General features: G+C 30.5%; 1 protein-coding gene across 8 annotated transcripts in view; it reads left to right on the forward strand.

Moving 5' to 3' along the window:
• Positions 1-11,561, forward strand: part of LOC143082816 (peroxisomal leader peptide-processing protease-like) — a 20,543-nt gene extending 8,982 nt beyond the window's left edge. For all 8 annotated transcript variants that reach the window (XM_076258679.1, XM_076258680.1, XM_076258677.1 and 5 more), the window contains exons 3-10: positions 1,018-1,166; positions 2,309-2,458; positions 3,189-3,338; positions 4,044-4,165; positions 4,586-4,674; positions 8,636-8,730; positions 9,462-9,539; positions 11,442-11,561. In XM_076258679.1, coding sequence (XP_076114794.1) covers positions 1,018-1,166; positions 2,309-2,458; positions 3,189-3,338; positions 4,044-4,165; positions 4,586-4,674; positions 8,636-8,730; positions 9,462-9,539; positions 11,442-11,455 — 847 coding nt within the window. In that variant the 3' untranslated portion in view covers positions 11,456-11,561. The remainder of the gene's footprint in view (positions 1-1,017; positions 1,167-2,308; positions 2,459-3,188; positions 3,339-4,043; positions 4,166-4,585; positions 4,675-8,635; positions 8,731-9,461; positions 9,540-11,441) is intronic.
• The last annotated feature ends 5,387 nt before the right edge of the window (positions 11,562-16,948 follow it).

Raw genomic sequence — 16,948 nt, forward strand, 5'->3', positions numbered from 1 at the left:
TATTCAGAAAAACAAAATAATTTTGGACATTAAACAAGTTAACATGGCAACAAATCATGCCTTAATTTGCCTATTTTGTAAAATTTTGTGATTTTCCTTGTTTTTCATCAAATTTTTAAGTATATTTTCGATTGGAAAAGTATGTGCGCACGCAAGAAACAACTTTATATTTGGTGAGATTTTGTCAATAGTAATGATAAAGCTTCAGTTAAATTATTTTGTTGTTTCTTGGCTGCGCACGATGTTTCCACAACAGAAATAAAGATAGAAAACTGCATAAATTCTGAATTTTCATCGTTTTTGTGAAAACAGTATATATTATGACGTAATTGTGACGTCATCACATAAGAATCTTAATGTTTTTCATTTATATTTCTTGACCCTATGCATTTCTAAAGATTATGTTCCAATTTGAAAAAGTTATCAAACATTTTATTTTCTTGGGCCAAAACCAGGCCTTAATGCCCCTACTCCTTTTTAGACAATCATCCAAATAATTTTTAAATCTACAGTACATGTATATAGGAAATTTAATACTATTATAATAAATGCTTGATATTAAAAATTTCATTAACATTGGTTCAAAAGCCATCAAACAATTAGTAATTGATAAGAAAATTCAATAATCTATTGAAAAAAAAAGAGAAAAAAAGTTCATTATACCTCAAATTATTTCTGGAGTAATTGTCCTTGAATGATGATTTTAACATTTTTTATCTGTGTGAGTATCTTTAAATTTTAAATATATTTTGATAGAGATAAAAAGTAAACAGAAAAAAATATAGCAATACAAGCTCAACAAAAAAGATTTAAGCACTGAAATCAATTACTAGTCTATGATGTTTAGATGTGCCCATTGTTGAAGACACATTTTGTTTCAGGTCAGCAACACAGGCTCTTTAGAGTAACTCATTTGTATTTTACTATAACAGAAGATAGTGAATTTATTCCAAAATGAAAGATTTTATATCAGCCTTTCAAAGATATCCTTATATTAGCTTATATATATTTTTTTAGGTACCTTGTTGGTTTAATTATAACTTCACTTTGCTGGAAGTCAAATGAATGGGTTGGTTTGTCTATGGCTTGTGCAATAACAGATGTTTTAAAACGTGTAAAACAGATATGCAGAGTGGAAATGACCCCTATAGAAAACATATTTAGAGGTACATACTTTACATGGCAGATTGATCCAATTTTTGACTCGAGTGGATTGAGACTTTTCAAGAAATCCACTGAATTTAAAAAAAATCATTGGGTTAAAATATCTTAAATATATTAGCCAAGTGGACTCAGAGTTTACCTTTTGTTCATTTATCCAAACTTTAACTTTTTTCAAAGCCTCAATTAGAAGTGGACATTGTCTAGTGAGTCCTGTTAAATTAGATCACTGTCATTAATTTGTAGAACTGCATTAAGTAAAAAAATATTCTCTAACTATTGTTTGGAAGGAATCTGAGATATGCTAGCATTGTATAAAGAAGGAATGGGGTCCGGCAGTATTCTTATATTTGTCATATTAAAAATTGATAAAATCATTACCAATTATGATTTCTATTTCCTTGTTGTATGATATTTTTATATAGAAAGCAAGTTGAATTGTGTGATAAACTCATCACTAATGATATTTTGGTAAACAGAAAGTCAATAAGCACTAAATGTGAAAATCCATCATTGGTAATAAGATCTACATTTGAAATCCTAATATAAAAAAGTACAGCAGTCTTGGTTTACATTGAATTTAGTATACTATTCTTAGTTCACATAGATACATTTGGTTTGTACTGGTATAAACAGAAAAAAGGTGAATATCTTTATCAAAGATGCGAAAGTATCATACATGTATCATGCATTGTCATATTTTCTGTATCTTATCTATACTGTAAAAAAGTTATAGAAAGTTGGTAGAGAAACAAAAATAATCAGTTAAGGTGGTACCCAACACTTTAGCTAAAATTAATTTGGGTCGTTTAATTTTCTTAAAATTTTGACAAAGTATTTACTTTGACCCTTTTACAAAAATACAAAAATTTCAAAAAATTTGAACCAACCGTTTTATCAGAAAAATTACACTGGTTATATAGCAGTTTGACAAACACTTATTTTGATCATTGGGAAGCTTAATATTCCCTTAACAACACAACGTAATTAAAACGTTTAGCTGATTTTACAGAGTTATCTCCCTGTAGTGTTAGGTACCACCTTAATGTCATCTTTTAATTATTTTTACATACTGAGAATTGAATAAAAAATGTTTGATCTTTGTAACATACATTTACATGTCAATTTTTTGAATTTATATTTTCAGTTAGAAATAACTTGAGCCAGTTGATAGAGAGCATTCCATTGATTGTAGTAGGCAGTAATTGGGGATCTGGTGTTGTAATTGGCCAGGATGGTGGACATTCCATCCTTTTAACTTGTAGCCATGTAGTTAAAGAGTCTAATTATAATACAGGTATACCTTGACTAGGGTCAGAAATCTGGCATTGTAATTGGCCAGGATGATGGACATTCCATCCTTTTAACTTGTAGCCATGTAGTTAAAGAGTCTGATTATAATACAGGTATACCTTGACTAGGGTCAGACATCTGGCATTGTGATTGGTCAGGAAGGTGGAAATTCCATCCTTTTAACTTGTTACCATGTAGTTAAAGAGTCTGATTATAATACAGGTATACTTTAACTAGAGTCAGAGATTGGTAAATAGTGTCAAGAAGGTGAACTTAAAAATGACCTTTTAGAAGAGAATGTTTCTCTTTATTTAGATTATTGAACTTGCATTGTCCAAGAAAAATAAGAACACTAAGCTAGAGGGCATTACAGAAATAATTGTTTGGAAGCTGTTAATTTGAATCATATTGCCAACAAATGAAAATAACACTATAAAAATTTCTGTGATCAAAGTGCTTTTATAAATTTCCCTTCAATAGAACTGCTCAAACCCAAGCATTTTGAAGCCAAGGATGTATACCAGTAGATACTAGAACACATGAGGAGCTATGTACCATAACTACACCAAACAAATAATAGCTTAATTCATATGAGGGCAACAAAAGTGCGTTAAAATTCTTTTCTTTTTTTTTGCCACATAATAAAAAAAATAATATACAAGAAAAACACTTCATTTATTTAAAAAAAAAATTGTTATGGTAAATATAATGTTTTTTCCTACACTCTTTTCCAGTAAAACTTAAGTTTACAGATCAACAGAAGATACATAAAGGAAAGGTGATATACAAGACACCTGTAGATGAACAGTTTGATATAGCAGTATTGACCTGTCCACTCAACTCTGGAAAATATATCCAGATATCACCAAAACCAGTAGCACAAGGTTATTATTATGTTACCCTCCAACAAAAAAAAAAGCAAAAAAAAAAAGACAAAACGTAACAAAAACAATAAAAAGGCATACACCACCCCCATACCTTTTGTACATATGTTATAGAATGATATAACTGAAGTTTTCTTTGGTCAGTATCTATCTACCACAACAAATCTACCATTTACCTTATTATGGATATAAATGAAAGGAGATGTGACAGCAAGTAATGACACTTAAAAGCTTTAAAGGTTAAAACAAAGATGCATCAGAAAAAGAATAGTGTGTATTCCATTTTGTTAAACCCCAAAAAATTCTAGAAGTTGAGGAAAGGTTAACAGAGATTACCGTACCTAAGATCTGCCATGGCAGAAAAAGACAGATATATAAATAAAGATAGCCGTAATGAGTTTCTGACTTAGGACCCCCACTTTACCATATGTCAAGGTTTAACTAGATTCAAGAAATCAATCCCCCATCTTTTTGTTACTATTAAAGGAATAACAAAAGGAGAAACAAAGAAGTATGTAAAATAAAAATTGTTTTAGCTCTGCACTTGCAGGTGCAAAGTGATAATATGACACAATCAATGATTTTATTATCAAACCCTTTTTTCTGTCCTTAACTTACTTGTATGGGGGAGTTTAAAATATTATATAGATAAAAAATTTAGACTAGAAAGATGTATACTTGTAAACTAATAGTGTTTGTTTCTAGGAGATAAGGTGTATGTTATTGGACATGCTGTTTTTGGAGAAGAAAAGAATTTAGAACCAACAATAACATCCGGTATTGTATCTAAAGTTTTGTGTATCAACAACATTCCTGTTTTGATTCAGGTATTACTACAAAATGTATAAGATTAGTAGAAATATTTTACTTTTAAAGTGTGCTTTAAAGAACTTCTAGTTTTTCTTTCACCACTAAAATATTTTTGATTAAAGAAAATGTTTTTTTAAACCTATCTGACTAGCAGAGTATTAAATGAAGTATTTCACAACAATATTATTATTAATTAGATAAATGTTGTATTGAAAGTTTATTCAGTTAGGTACATGTATTATGCTTAGAAAGTATCTAACCTCATCTTTATACCCTATGCTGTAAAGTAGAGGTAGTTTACCCATAACTTTACTGTGTGAATGATTTAGGCTCTTAGGGACTTCTTGTTTTGTAAGTTTATACATTTGTTCCTGACTAGCTCAAATTTAAGTCAGGATTGCAAACTTTTTTTTAATCGCAAATACATGTTTTTTCAGACAACATGTGCAGTTCATGCTGGCGCCAGTGGTGGAGCAATAGTTGATCAATATGGACAGCTTGTTGGTATACCTGTCAGCAATGCAAAGTAAGTAGTAAATCTTACCAGTTTAGTTTATGTTAATTACTGTTCTTCATCTTTTTTACAAGTGTTATCAGCTTCTTTAAAGGAAAATTTGTGATTTTTTACTTATCATCTTATTATGTTCATAATACCATAAAAAACATATTCACCAAGTTTTATTTTGATATGAAAACTAATAAAGAAGAAAATTAGGAATTATTGATTTCATTTCTTCAAACTTCCTGACTTATGTGACGTAGTTTAAGTCTTTTTGCATGCCGGGAGTTAAATTAATCTCATTAAGTTTTGTTTGTTAACCATCTAATAACGCAATTTAAAACGCATGGACGACTTTTGGTGTAGCTATTAACCAACGAAAAATAAGTGATAGCCATGCAACTTTTAATATTAGATTGTAGGATTTATGTGTGGATTTTTGATACAAATTTTGGTAATGAAAATAATTCATACAATAGAACATTTTTATGATTTTTTTTCTACAAATACTTTGAACGAACATATGAAACTGACATGATCGATAGTGTATTAAAAATACATGTTTGTATTCTGACGTTTTTGCTTCAGTCCAACAAACATTTTCTTCTTGTACTGTGGAAATACAATGTGTATTGTTATGTGACACTTAGTGAATGTTGAATGCGTGGTTAAACTCAAGGTAATTAAAAGATTAGCAATTATGTAATTCTAATCTTTTGATCTTCATTCAGTGAATTTTAGCTGTCATGGTTCACTATTCCAGGTGTGAACAACATTTCGTATGAATGATAAATGGGAGTGATAGTTTTAGACACAGAAATGTAAAAAAAAAATTAAAATTAATTTACAGGAGTAATAAGGATGCACAATAACTGGTAGCCGTTGTATATTTTTAACTTACCTAACCCTTTGGCCAAGTGAGTTTTTCTCATCACTTGGCGTCCGTCGTCCATCGTCCGTCATCTGTCGTTGTTGTCATGGTTAACTTTTACAAAAATCTTCTCCTCTGAAACTACCAAGACAAAATTTAACCAAACTTGTCCACAATCATCATTAGGGTATCTAGTTTAAAAAATGTGTCCAATAACCCTGCCTGCGAACCAAGAATGCTGACATGGTTAAAAATAGTGCATAGGGTAAAATGCAGTTTTGGGCTAAAAATTTCGGAAACCAAAGCATTTAAAGCAAATCTGATAAGTATAAATTTGTTCGTTAGGTCAAAGTCTATCTGCCCTGAAATTTTCAGACGAATCAGGCAACCCATTGTTGGGTTGCTGCCATGGAATTGGTAATTTTAAGAAAATTTTTCCGTTTTTGGTTATTATCTTGAATACTATTATCGATAGAGATAAACTGTAAACAGCAATAATGTACAGCAAAGTAAGACCTGAAAATAAGTTAACATGATCAAAATGGTCAATTGACCCCTTCAGTAGACTACTACTAGTTATTGCCCTTTCTAGTTAATTTTTAACAACTTTCATAAATTTTGTAAATTTTTATTCGTTTATGATATGCACATGAACCAAGGTGAGCGACACAGGCTCTTTATAGCCTTTAGTTATATTTTGCATAAGCTCACTTTTAAATGAATTATGACTTCTGATTACTTTTGTAACGATGAAATACTGAATTAATTTAACTGAATAAATTTATGAATAATAATAGCGTTCTAAACACGAGTGTATGAACTAAAATTGTACTATTTTAAATTAGAATCGGTTACCTTTAATATTTGAAACAGATATTTACCAATTGCAATTATATAATTTAGTCCATCCAAAGCGATCTTTATTTACATATTCAGGAATTAATGTTCTCATCAAACGATTTTAAATCTCACAACCCATAAATATTTCAGCTATTTGAAAAAATAGATGTTTTAAAAAATAGACAGAAAGAATTTTATGTCATCTTTCCCTAATTTTGAATGTAATTATCAGTCTGTTTTAACTGGCAAGAATACCCCTAAAGCGGACAAGCAGTTTATTTTTTAAATTTCTGTTATTGAATATCAAGATAGAAAATAAATCCCGAAATTGATTTGAAATTTGATACTTTATAGTTTTCCTGAAAAATATTCACATCCCTTGGGGATTATTAGTGTAGGTCCAGTTGCATATATATTACATGCATGTCGGAACAATTGAGATGATGAGGAATTTCTTCCTTTATTCGAGAACAATCTAATGGAAATATAAATCTGTGATTTTACTATGTCCATAACTTCGATGAACCAAGGCAAGTTTAAATCGACCTGTATTGTAATCAAATTGGTTCTCCTCTTCTTCTTATGGTATACAATAGTCTATTGACATTCGATGATTACATACTGTTGGCATACGTGGACTAGTCTATTTACAAAACTTTTACCCCAATTTACACAAAATGTATGGTTCTTTCTTATGTTTAATGTATACATGTATATATTTTAAATTACGCTATAGTTCCGTAACATTCTATCAAGGCGTATAAAAGAATGGTCGACAAGTGTGTATATTTTTTTAAATCAATATTTCTGGTATGTTCCAATCTGTCCTGCACTATTGACACGAGTATATACTTATATTTTCCCAAATTTACCCTTGGAAAAATATGTAAATTGATTTTAATTTCATCAAATCTTTTTTGTTTGTGTATTATTTAGATTTTTGTAAATAATATTCTTTACACCAGAAATGTTATTTATAAACAAGCGTATGCGTTTAGTAATGAATAGTATATCACTTTCGGACACGCAAGACAGAGATGTATATTATACATCTGATAGTTCAAAATGGAAAGTTACAAGTTATCAGCCATGTACACTGATCATTACCCTCTGAAGTGAAACGATGCATGAACTTGCAGCCCCGACAGGAAATCGCTTGAATACCTGGACGTGTCACCTCACAATACCTTTGGGATTAATACCTTTAGCCATGCTGGTGATCAGATGAGGGAAAGTCCAAATTTATTTAAATTAAGTTTATTACATAAAAGAATTGTAAATAAATTAGATTTTCGAAAACAATTTTCATGAAACACTTATTTATGACTTGAACTTTGACTTTTTAACTAATTCCAATATAAACAGTTTAAAAATGACAGACCATGGTTATGTAAAAAAAAAAAAAAACATTTTCCGTATCAAGTTAGTTAATCTAATAAAACAACCGTACGATTTACAAGATATCGACACACAATTACGACTACATCAGGTTACTATAGTTTTGGTCCTTTGTGGTTTATAGACATGTCTTGGTTTCTTAACGTACAAGATGACAAAATGGCCGAACGTCGAGAATTGATACACTAAATTTAAAATCGATGGTGATCTCTTATCTAGCAGAATAAAACTTTAATATCTATGAATTTGAGCATTTTTATACAGAATGGACATAATATCAATTTTTTTGCGAGGTTTACCTTTAAGTAGAGGAAATGTTTTTTCAATAAGGGTATATGATACAGAAGATATCCCTTGTTGACTTTTCTTTTCTTTTCTTTTTTTTACAAAAAGTAAATTTTTATATGCACTTTATGCAAAGGAAAAAGTTGTTTCATGACTTACATTTCTGAGATATTATGATTTGATATTTGACTGTTTAAGATAAATACACATTTTCATATTTCATTACCTAGCTGAAAAGTAGCATAACTAAAAAAAGAGATATATTTCCCCCTTTTTTTTTGGTAAATTTTATATCCCACAGTATATTTTATGTTTCTATAAACAACATAACTGCTTTCCTATGAGACTCCTTTCAAATTCATGCATCAGATTAAATGACATCAGTGTGTTTTTTTGATAAATTTTCTATATGCTTTGTATGCAGAGATTGGCAAAACCTTGAAATCAAATACCCACAAAAATACCAGTTTTCTTTCAACAAAAATATGATTTCTAATTATTTATTCATTGTTTCATGAAGATACATGAACTTAATGTTTGATTTTTTTTTTATTTCATAGATGATACATGTATATTGTATGGCTATTTTTACAGAGATACAGAGTCAAAAGCTTCATACCCACATATAAACATGTGTATTCCCATGGCAACAGTTGCACCAATACTTCAACAGTACATGGCCTCCAGAGGTAATACTTTGAAGTAAAAATGATATTGAAAGAAAGAAATTTACAAAATATGCACTTTTGAAAAAAGTTAAATCTCACAGTAATAGGAACTGTCAGTTTTTTGTTTGTGGAAGATGTTGGAGTGCTGGAGAGAAACACAGATCCTCAGCTGAAAAATAAGAGAATTACAATTTAATTTCAATTAGCAAAATGTACATTTCAGATATCATTTTTGAGATATGCTTGTGACGCAGATTAGATAGCCAAAAATATGAATAGGAGAACCAAAAACAGTCTTTTGCTTGAGGGAGATGCATCTCTGGCTTTAGGAAAAAACAAAATGCAATGAACTGAAAATTTTTGGACAAAACAAATTACTTGAATAATGAAAAACAAAGAATTGGCTTCTTCTGGGATAGCTATCCAGCAACATACCAACACAACTGAAGTACCAAAATGGATATTAAAATTTTCCATGAGCACATAATTTGTTTCTAGAATACTAGTAAGCTTTATAAGGTGCACTAAACAACAGAAATCTGGAACTCCTCAATTATAAAATACTGGGAACTACAAAAAAACAATGCATGGGAGTCAAGTGCTTTTTTAAATTTTCTACTCTTGATTTTTAAGATATTTCAATATATTTTGTATATATAAATACCTCAGACTGTATTAAACCTGCCAGGAAGAGGACAAAAAACATAACTTGGGCTGACTTTGATATGAATGTAAAGTTTTCTTTCTTTCAGATGCAAGTATCCTAGGAAATCTTACTGTTAAACATAAACCTATTAAAAGGCTTTGGATGCTAGACCAAATACATACAGGTAAATATTTAAAAAAAAAACCCTATTTTATCATCTTCTAAAAAGTAAGATACTGTGGATTCATTTATTTTGGTGGATACCAATTTTCATGGCTTGAGGAAGAATGATATGTTCATGTTTTTTCACTTCTGCACACAAGCCTATATGAAAATTGTTATTTGTCGAAACAATTAATTCTACAGTTCACCTGTACCAACGAAAATCCACAAACATTGGTATACAACAATAATAATAAATCCACAGTAGATCGATGCAAATAATATGCTTATAGTCCCTAAATGAAATAATTTCCCTTTGCATGCAGGATCCAATTGGTATTGTGAAAGGACAAGACTTTTTAATATGCACACTATCATTACAAAAACCAAAACTCTGTCTTATCCAAACAAATTATTCAGTTCCCTTCTTTTACTTTAAAACCCCATCTAGACAGGCAATGAAATAAGGCTTGAGTTCAAATTTAAACATTTATCATTTAAGAATTGAATGCTTCTTTTTGTAACTTCATTGGGGTGTAAAAGCGTTGACTGAAGTTCCGCGCTTCATTCTAAAAATGTGTGCACGGTCAACGCTTTTACAACCCTATGAAGTTACAAAAAGAAGCATTCAATACTTATAATAACATTTTTTAACTATGATCATGAAAACTTTGAATTTTATAATTGTTTTATTTAATTCACCTGATGTGCACTTTATTGTGAGACCAAGTGTTATCATGAATGAAAAGTTTTATTGACTAATGCAATTGCTTAAGGAATAACATGTGATGTGCAGTTAGCCAATCAGAATAAAGTATTATAATGAAACGTACATCTAATATAATTATTCAGTAATGAAACTTGTCATGAATATCTATGTCTTCTAGAACATGTAGAAGAAAACTGTATGTTGGAAATAAACCAGGATTGAAATTATGTATTTGCGCCACACTACACAAGACTCATCTGGGACCCTCAAAATTAAAATAGTTAAAAAGGCCAAATAAAGTACAAATTTGAAGAGTATTGAGGACCAAAAAAGTTTTGCAAAATACAGCTCTAAGGTTATCTATTCCTGAGGTAGAAAAGCCTAAGTTTTTCAAAAATTCAAAGTTTTGTAAACAATTAATGACAAATTATGACCATAGCAATGATAATTCATGTCATCACAGAAGTGCTGACTACTGGGGTGGTGATACCCTTTGGGAATATAACTCCTGTACTGTGGAAGTCAATGTGAAAAAAAACCCAGAAAATATGAAAAAAGTTTTGCTGCTCCAAATGAACCATAATCAAAATAATCTGTGATGCAGATGTTGTTTAGCAGTCTACCAAATTTTAATGGTATTGGTAAAACTAACAATCTTTCTTGCTAGTACAATGTAGTAACAAGTGAAACTGCGAGCTACTGCTCACTGATGATACCCCCGCCGCAAGTGGATAATATTAATAGTGTAAAAATATGCAAGTGTTCGGTAAACAGGAAGTTGTCGAGTGATGAATCTGAAAACGCATCACACGGTATAGCTGACATATAAATCCTGAAACCAAATTTCAGAAATCCTTGTATTGTAGTTCCTGAGAAAAATGTGACGAAAATTTTCAACTTGGCTATCATGTGTAAAATCAGACAAGTGTTCGGTAAACAGGAAGTTGTCAAGTGATGAATCTGAAAACGCATCACACGGTATGGCTGACATATATAAATGTTGATACCAAATTACAGAAAGGGTGGATGTGTAGTTCCTGAGAAAAATGTGACGAAAGTTTCATGGGACGGACTGACTGACGGACTGACGGACGGACTGACAGACAGAGGTAAAACAGTATACCCCCCCTTTTTTAAAGCGGGGGTATAATTATAATATAAATGATAGTGTAATCTGCACAATAAAAACTTCAATATTTTTGTTTTATATTTCAGCCAGTAAGTTATAGAGGAAAAGAAGAAGAAACAGCTGTGATAGACATTCTGGTTAATTATTTATCTATTTTTAAATTGTTATATTTTTACTTTTAAGCATTAAAATTTACTGAAAAAAAAGCGTTATAATTTATATATCTGAATATGTAAATGAGTCTTTTTAAGATGGAAACCTGTACTGTTGAATAGGAAGCAACCAGAAAAAATGTTGTTGATATTCAAAGACAGACAAGAGGATATTTGTGAATATTGATTGATTGATTGGTTGGTTTTTAACATCACTTTCATCACTTCTGTGCTATTTCGTGGTGGTCACTTTTTATGGGTGAAGAAAGTCAAAGTCCCTGGACAAAAATACTTCCCTTTGGTAGGAAAACTGACAATCATAGACAATTAAGAATGAAGTAAATAAAAAAAATGGCCAACAGATAAACAAAAGTCTTCATAACACTGAATAAATCACAAATGGATTAACATTTTGTCACTGTGGTTTAGAAAGTAACAAACATACAATTTTACAAAAAAACAGTTTATCAAAAAAAATGTGTTTATCCTTATCAGTTGTGTGAGATGCTACTACTGCAATATAGTTTGAGTTATTTCCCTTAGAATGAAAATTGCATTTGTACACATATATTTATGCAGATGTAGAAAGGCTTTATTTGTCTATCTAATACATTTCAGTTATTTCCTGAATAAAATTTGTTTTAATTAGAACACTCAACAGAAAACCAAGGTTGACAAGCAATAATAAAAGTTATCTAAAGTCTATTTCGAAATACCATATGACTGGGGTTCTCTTTGATTGTAAGAACATCAATTTAGTTTTAGTTTATTCGTTGTTGTAGTCAAATATATCACTCCTCTTTACAAGTGGCAGGACTCTGATGAAACTCTGCTTTCCTTCTGAGACCAATACTTTAACTATGAAGCACCTACAAGTGGACAAATAAACACTACCATTTTGATAAGATTGATTAATTCAGTAGTTTTTGTCTCAGCTTTTATATTGCAATAATAACAGACTTAGCGATTCTGTTTTAAGAGACAGTGGTGTTAGCTCTTTGTATAAAGCTTTATTTTTGAGAAGGTATAAGATCTGGATACTTTGATATCTTATGTTACAAATTATTTGTCTGCAATATGTCCATTTCTCATTGCTTCATGTCCATGGTTTGGTTTTGGCTTAAAAAAACGGTTTGGTTTCTTAAAAGTGATTTTTGTTCAGTTATGAGTAATATGACAACTATATTTGGGATATAGCATCAATACAAGGTAAACATGGCTGGCAAATAGAGTTAAATTGACCTTGACATCCTTTCATGATCAGTGACTAATGATTACGTTTTTCATGATAATGTCCATCTCTTAGATTCTTTAAACAGGAGGTCAACTGTACTTGGTGTATAAATGGATTGTAAAGTGTACAGGTCTGTCTATCAGGATTTCTCTTAGCTTGGCTTCATTGGTAAATGTTAAGTTTTGTGTTTACACCAGTTTCCAGATCTGCAGGTAATAGGTCAACTGTATACAGTATGGAATTATTCAGTCAGGAATCTACTTCATCAAAATTATCTCCCCATTACGCCAGTTCATTTTATTAATCGTAGAAATGGAAGCCATTGTAGGGATGACGCGCTGCCAATTTTCCTTTTGGAAACCGATAAATTTATCTGCATAGCACCATTACGATCCTTATATGTCAGTTGTATTATAAAAGACAAATATATCTACTTGCTAATGAGCATCAGTTAATGATCTTGTCTGCATTGATTCAACTTAAAACTATTGTCTAATCGGTTGTCAGGTAGAATTTTTGAAAATTCATAAACATTTAAAAAAATTCTAATTAAATATTTCGTCGAAGGGCAGACTAGATTTTTTTAGTGGTTGAAGACTATAAACCTTAGTTATCACACACAAAAAATTGATTTTTTTTTTCGAAGATATGCATTTTCATCATCCAACTTGAAAGACTGTCGTCAAGTACTTTTAGTAAAAAAAATAGCTATTCGAACACACCTACTCTGTTTTTATGATTCATTAGATAGGTATTTCACTTGACCCATATATTTCATCTTTTAGTACTGTGATTTTTTTTATGTTATAAAGTCAACCTGTAGCTTTAATATATAAAAATATTAGAATCTGAAGTGAGATGATGTATCAAATATTCTTGCTTTGTACGAATTCAAGACAAAATATTCAACTCAAACACACCCTAACATAAAAAGGTGCACTCGATTTTCTCTTTTCGATACAATGGTTACCCTTTTTTTAGAATTTTTTCTTGAGTCACATAATGGAAGGGCAGACACGAAAATTACTGAACTAATAGATTAATATGTTCTCCGTCTGTGGTAATTTTTTTTTAAAAATCGGAGGTTATGCATTTTGTACATCCAACTTGATAGATACCCATGTCGTTGACTTGATATCTAATTGTTCTGCTTAACTATGTAATAGATAAATTGAAACCTTAAGCAAATGGTGTTTTTAAAATAGAACACTTCGTAATTGAGAAGAAAATTGTCCTTTTTTTTTTTTCAATTAACTTTTAATTTTTTTGTTACTATAGTACACATTACAGTAAGCATTTATTGCCTTCTCTAAAAAAGAGCTTCGATTCTTTTGTTCTGTTTCAACCGGGTTTACGCCTGTATTGTAAGAGGTACATGTTTGTCTTGCTGGGTTCACATGACCTTTAACTTATTTTCATGGATCTTGATAATGTAAGTTTATATATGATATCTCTTGTAAAACCTTCCCGTACAGAAATTGCTAACAAAAGCACATAAGTTTCACATGTGAAGCACATGAGATGCAAGTAAGAATTGTATGCAAATCAGGTTGCTCATATGTGCAGTTTGGTAGTTCATATGTGCCCACAAAAATCTAACATAATGCTCACATGTGCAATTCAAACCTCAGATGAACTTTTATCATCCATGTTAGTTTTATGTTAGGGAGCTACCATTTAATTTTTATGGGGGGGCTAGGATGAAATTTGAAAAAAATAGGCAGGACAGGAGTTTTGAGTAAAAAAAAAAGGCAGGATGAGACACTTGCAAAAAAAAAAGTCAGGACGACAAATTAGGTAAAAAAAGTCAGGATAAACAACAAAAAAAAAGGAAGGACCGAACAGAGTGAAAAATAAAAAGGCAGGACAGAGATTACAGCTAAAAAAAAATGCAGGACAAAATTTTTCATCCTAGCCCCCCCATAAAAATCAAATGGTAGCTCCCTTAGTTTTGTACTTTGAAAAGTTTTTCCATTCTTCTAACCATTCAAAACTAACCTACATCATTGCTCATATGAGCTTTTTCAAAATGACATGCCCAGTCATGTACTTCCTGTAAATTCAAATTCATGAAAAGCATGCAATAAATGGAGGTAGATGGATATGGAAAATGTTAAGTCCTATATTGTGCTATTTGAAGAAAGGCATTGTTGAAATCTGATAAAACCAGTGTGACTGTGGTTAATTATTTGTAAGTTATCATTTCTATTTCATTATTTTCATTTTTGTGTCAGATTTTGAAATATATTACAATTTTAAGTCCTTTATGGGAATATATATACAGGTTGCTTCAAAATAAGTACTACATGTATAAAGATTTTTCCTTTTTAAACTTTTTGAAATACAGTACTTTATATTAATCAAAGACATTCATTGTGTACTAAACTTGCAAGTCCCTCTATTAGTTTTATAATTATGTAATGTTATGTTTTTAGTCATGATTATGAAAATCAAAGTACTGAAGTACTGAACATCGGATGACCGCAGGTTCTTGTGGATGGTCAAAAGCACATGTCACAGAAACAGATCACATCTCTATACCTGAAACTGGGGTTAATTTACAGAGATATTTTTTTCTGATACAAGTTCGTGCTTGGATGATGAATAAATGACAGGAAATTCAACCTCACCGTAATAACTATTATATTGTAGTGCAAGAAATCAGTATACCTTGGACTATTATACTTATATAATAATAGTCGTAGAGAATACACTGGTTTGTTGTTATATATATTATTAATATTATGATTGCATATATATAATTTTCATCTATTTGTATATGATCATTCTATTCTACTATTATTATAGTGCAGTGCAAGTGCATGATGGACACTCTTCTGTAAAAAAAAATCAAAGGCTTAAAGGCTGTAAAAGTAATTGCTGCCTTGTTAATGTTTTGGGGACTTTTATTTTTCATCTACATATATAAGAATTAAACCTGACATGACATGGTTGTCTAGTGAACAGCAAGAAGGTTTTGACTTTTTATCAATAAAAGACTTAAGCAGGAAATCATTTTTAATATGTTTTATATTTCACAAGGAGACAACACGTTCACAAGGCTAAAGTTGGGGATAATTATGGATTATCCCCTGGTAGTGTTTGTAACTGGACAATAATTACTTTTATTGATTTAATTTTAACAATTTTCATAATTAATTTAAATTAACCATTCAGTTAAAACATTTCACCTTTCGAGACGCTTATGTTGAAAAAATGGGCCAGAAATAAAATATCTTACAAGACATAAACATGTAAAAAATAAATATATATTTCAGCTTACTAAAAATATTTTCATAGTGTTACTTTGACATCATTTCTTAAAACTAAGTCCCACACATAATTGTTCATTTGATAGGTGTCATCCTCATGCGATACGAGAAGTTTTCATGTCGCTTAATAGTCTTCTTGTCCGTTCTTGACGCTTCTTGTCGCTAAAATTCTTCTTGTCGCTAAATTTATTCTTCTTGTCCGTTCTTGACGCTTCTTGTCGCTAAAATCTTCTTGTCGTTATTAGTGAGACTGCTATTATTAGATTACAGGTAGTCATTTACACTTCACGTATAACCTGTGTAGTGATTTTTATTTTACGATAAATTTATGAATGGACAATAATTTTATGAATGAACACGAGCACCTGACCTCTTTCTTAAACACCAATTAAACATATAAAACCGTATTTATTATTAAAGATATAATTCAGTCACATTTTCACCACTAAATCAACAACTGAAATGATTCCATATTTTGTTGAAAGATCGTACAACCGGAGAACAGAAATCGCAGGTATGAAAATGCACTTTTTTCACTGGTGTTGAAAACCCAAAACTAATTTGACTAATTTATGCATGACGGAAATTTAAGCGATAACAATACATCGGAGTGACCTCAAGGTCATCCTCTGTAAAAAATGATATGAAAATCATAATTAACTGACAATAATTAAAGAATAACTCTTTTAACATGATGTATCAGTTATTTTATTTTCAACTGAATTATTTAAGATTTTCATTTAAATTTGAAAAATATTCCTTTTTTAAAGCAGCCATTTTGTTTTGGTCAACTATAATATTCACGTGTGCAACATGTGAGCAACTGCTCATATGAGCAATCTAATAAAATGCACATGTGAAACAAAGCTCATATGAGCAGTTGCACATGAGGTTTTTAACATGCAAATTAGGTTAGTTTCATATGTGCAATTTTT

The sequence above is a fragment of the Mytilus galloprovincialis genome, chromosome 7 (genome assembly GCF_965363235.1).
Source record: "Mytilus galloprovincialis chromosome 7, xbMytGall1.hap1.1, whole genome shotgun sequence".
NCBI lineage: Eukaryota > Metazoa > Mollusca > Bivalvia > Mytilida > Mytilidae > Mytilus > Mytilus galloprovincialis.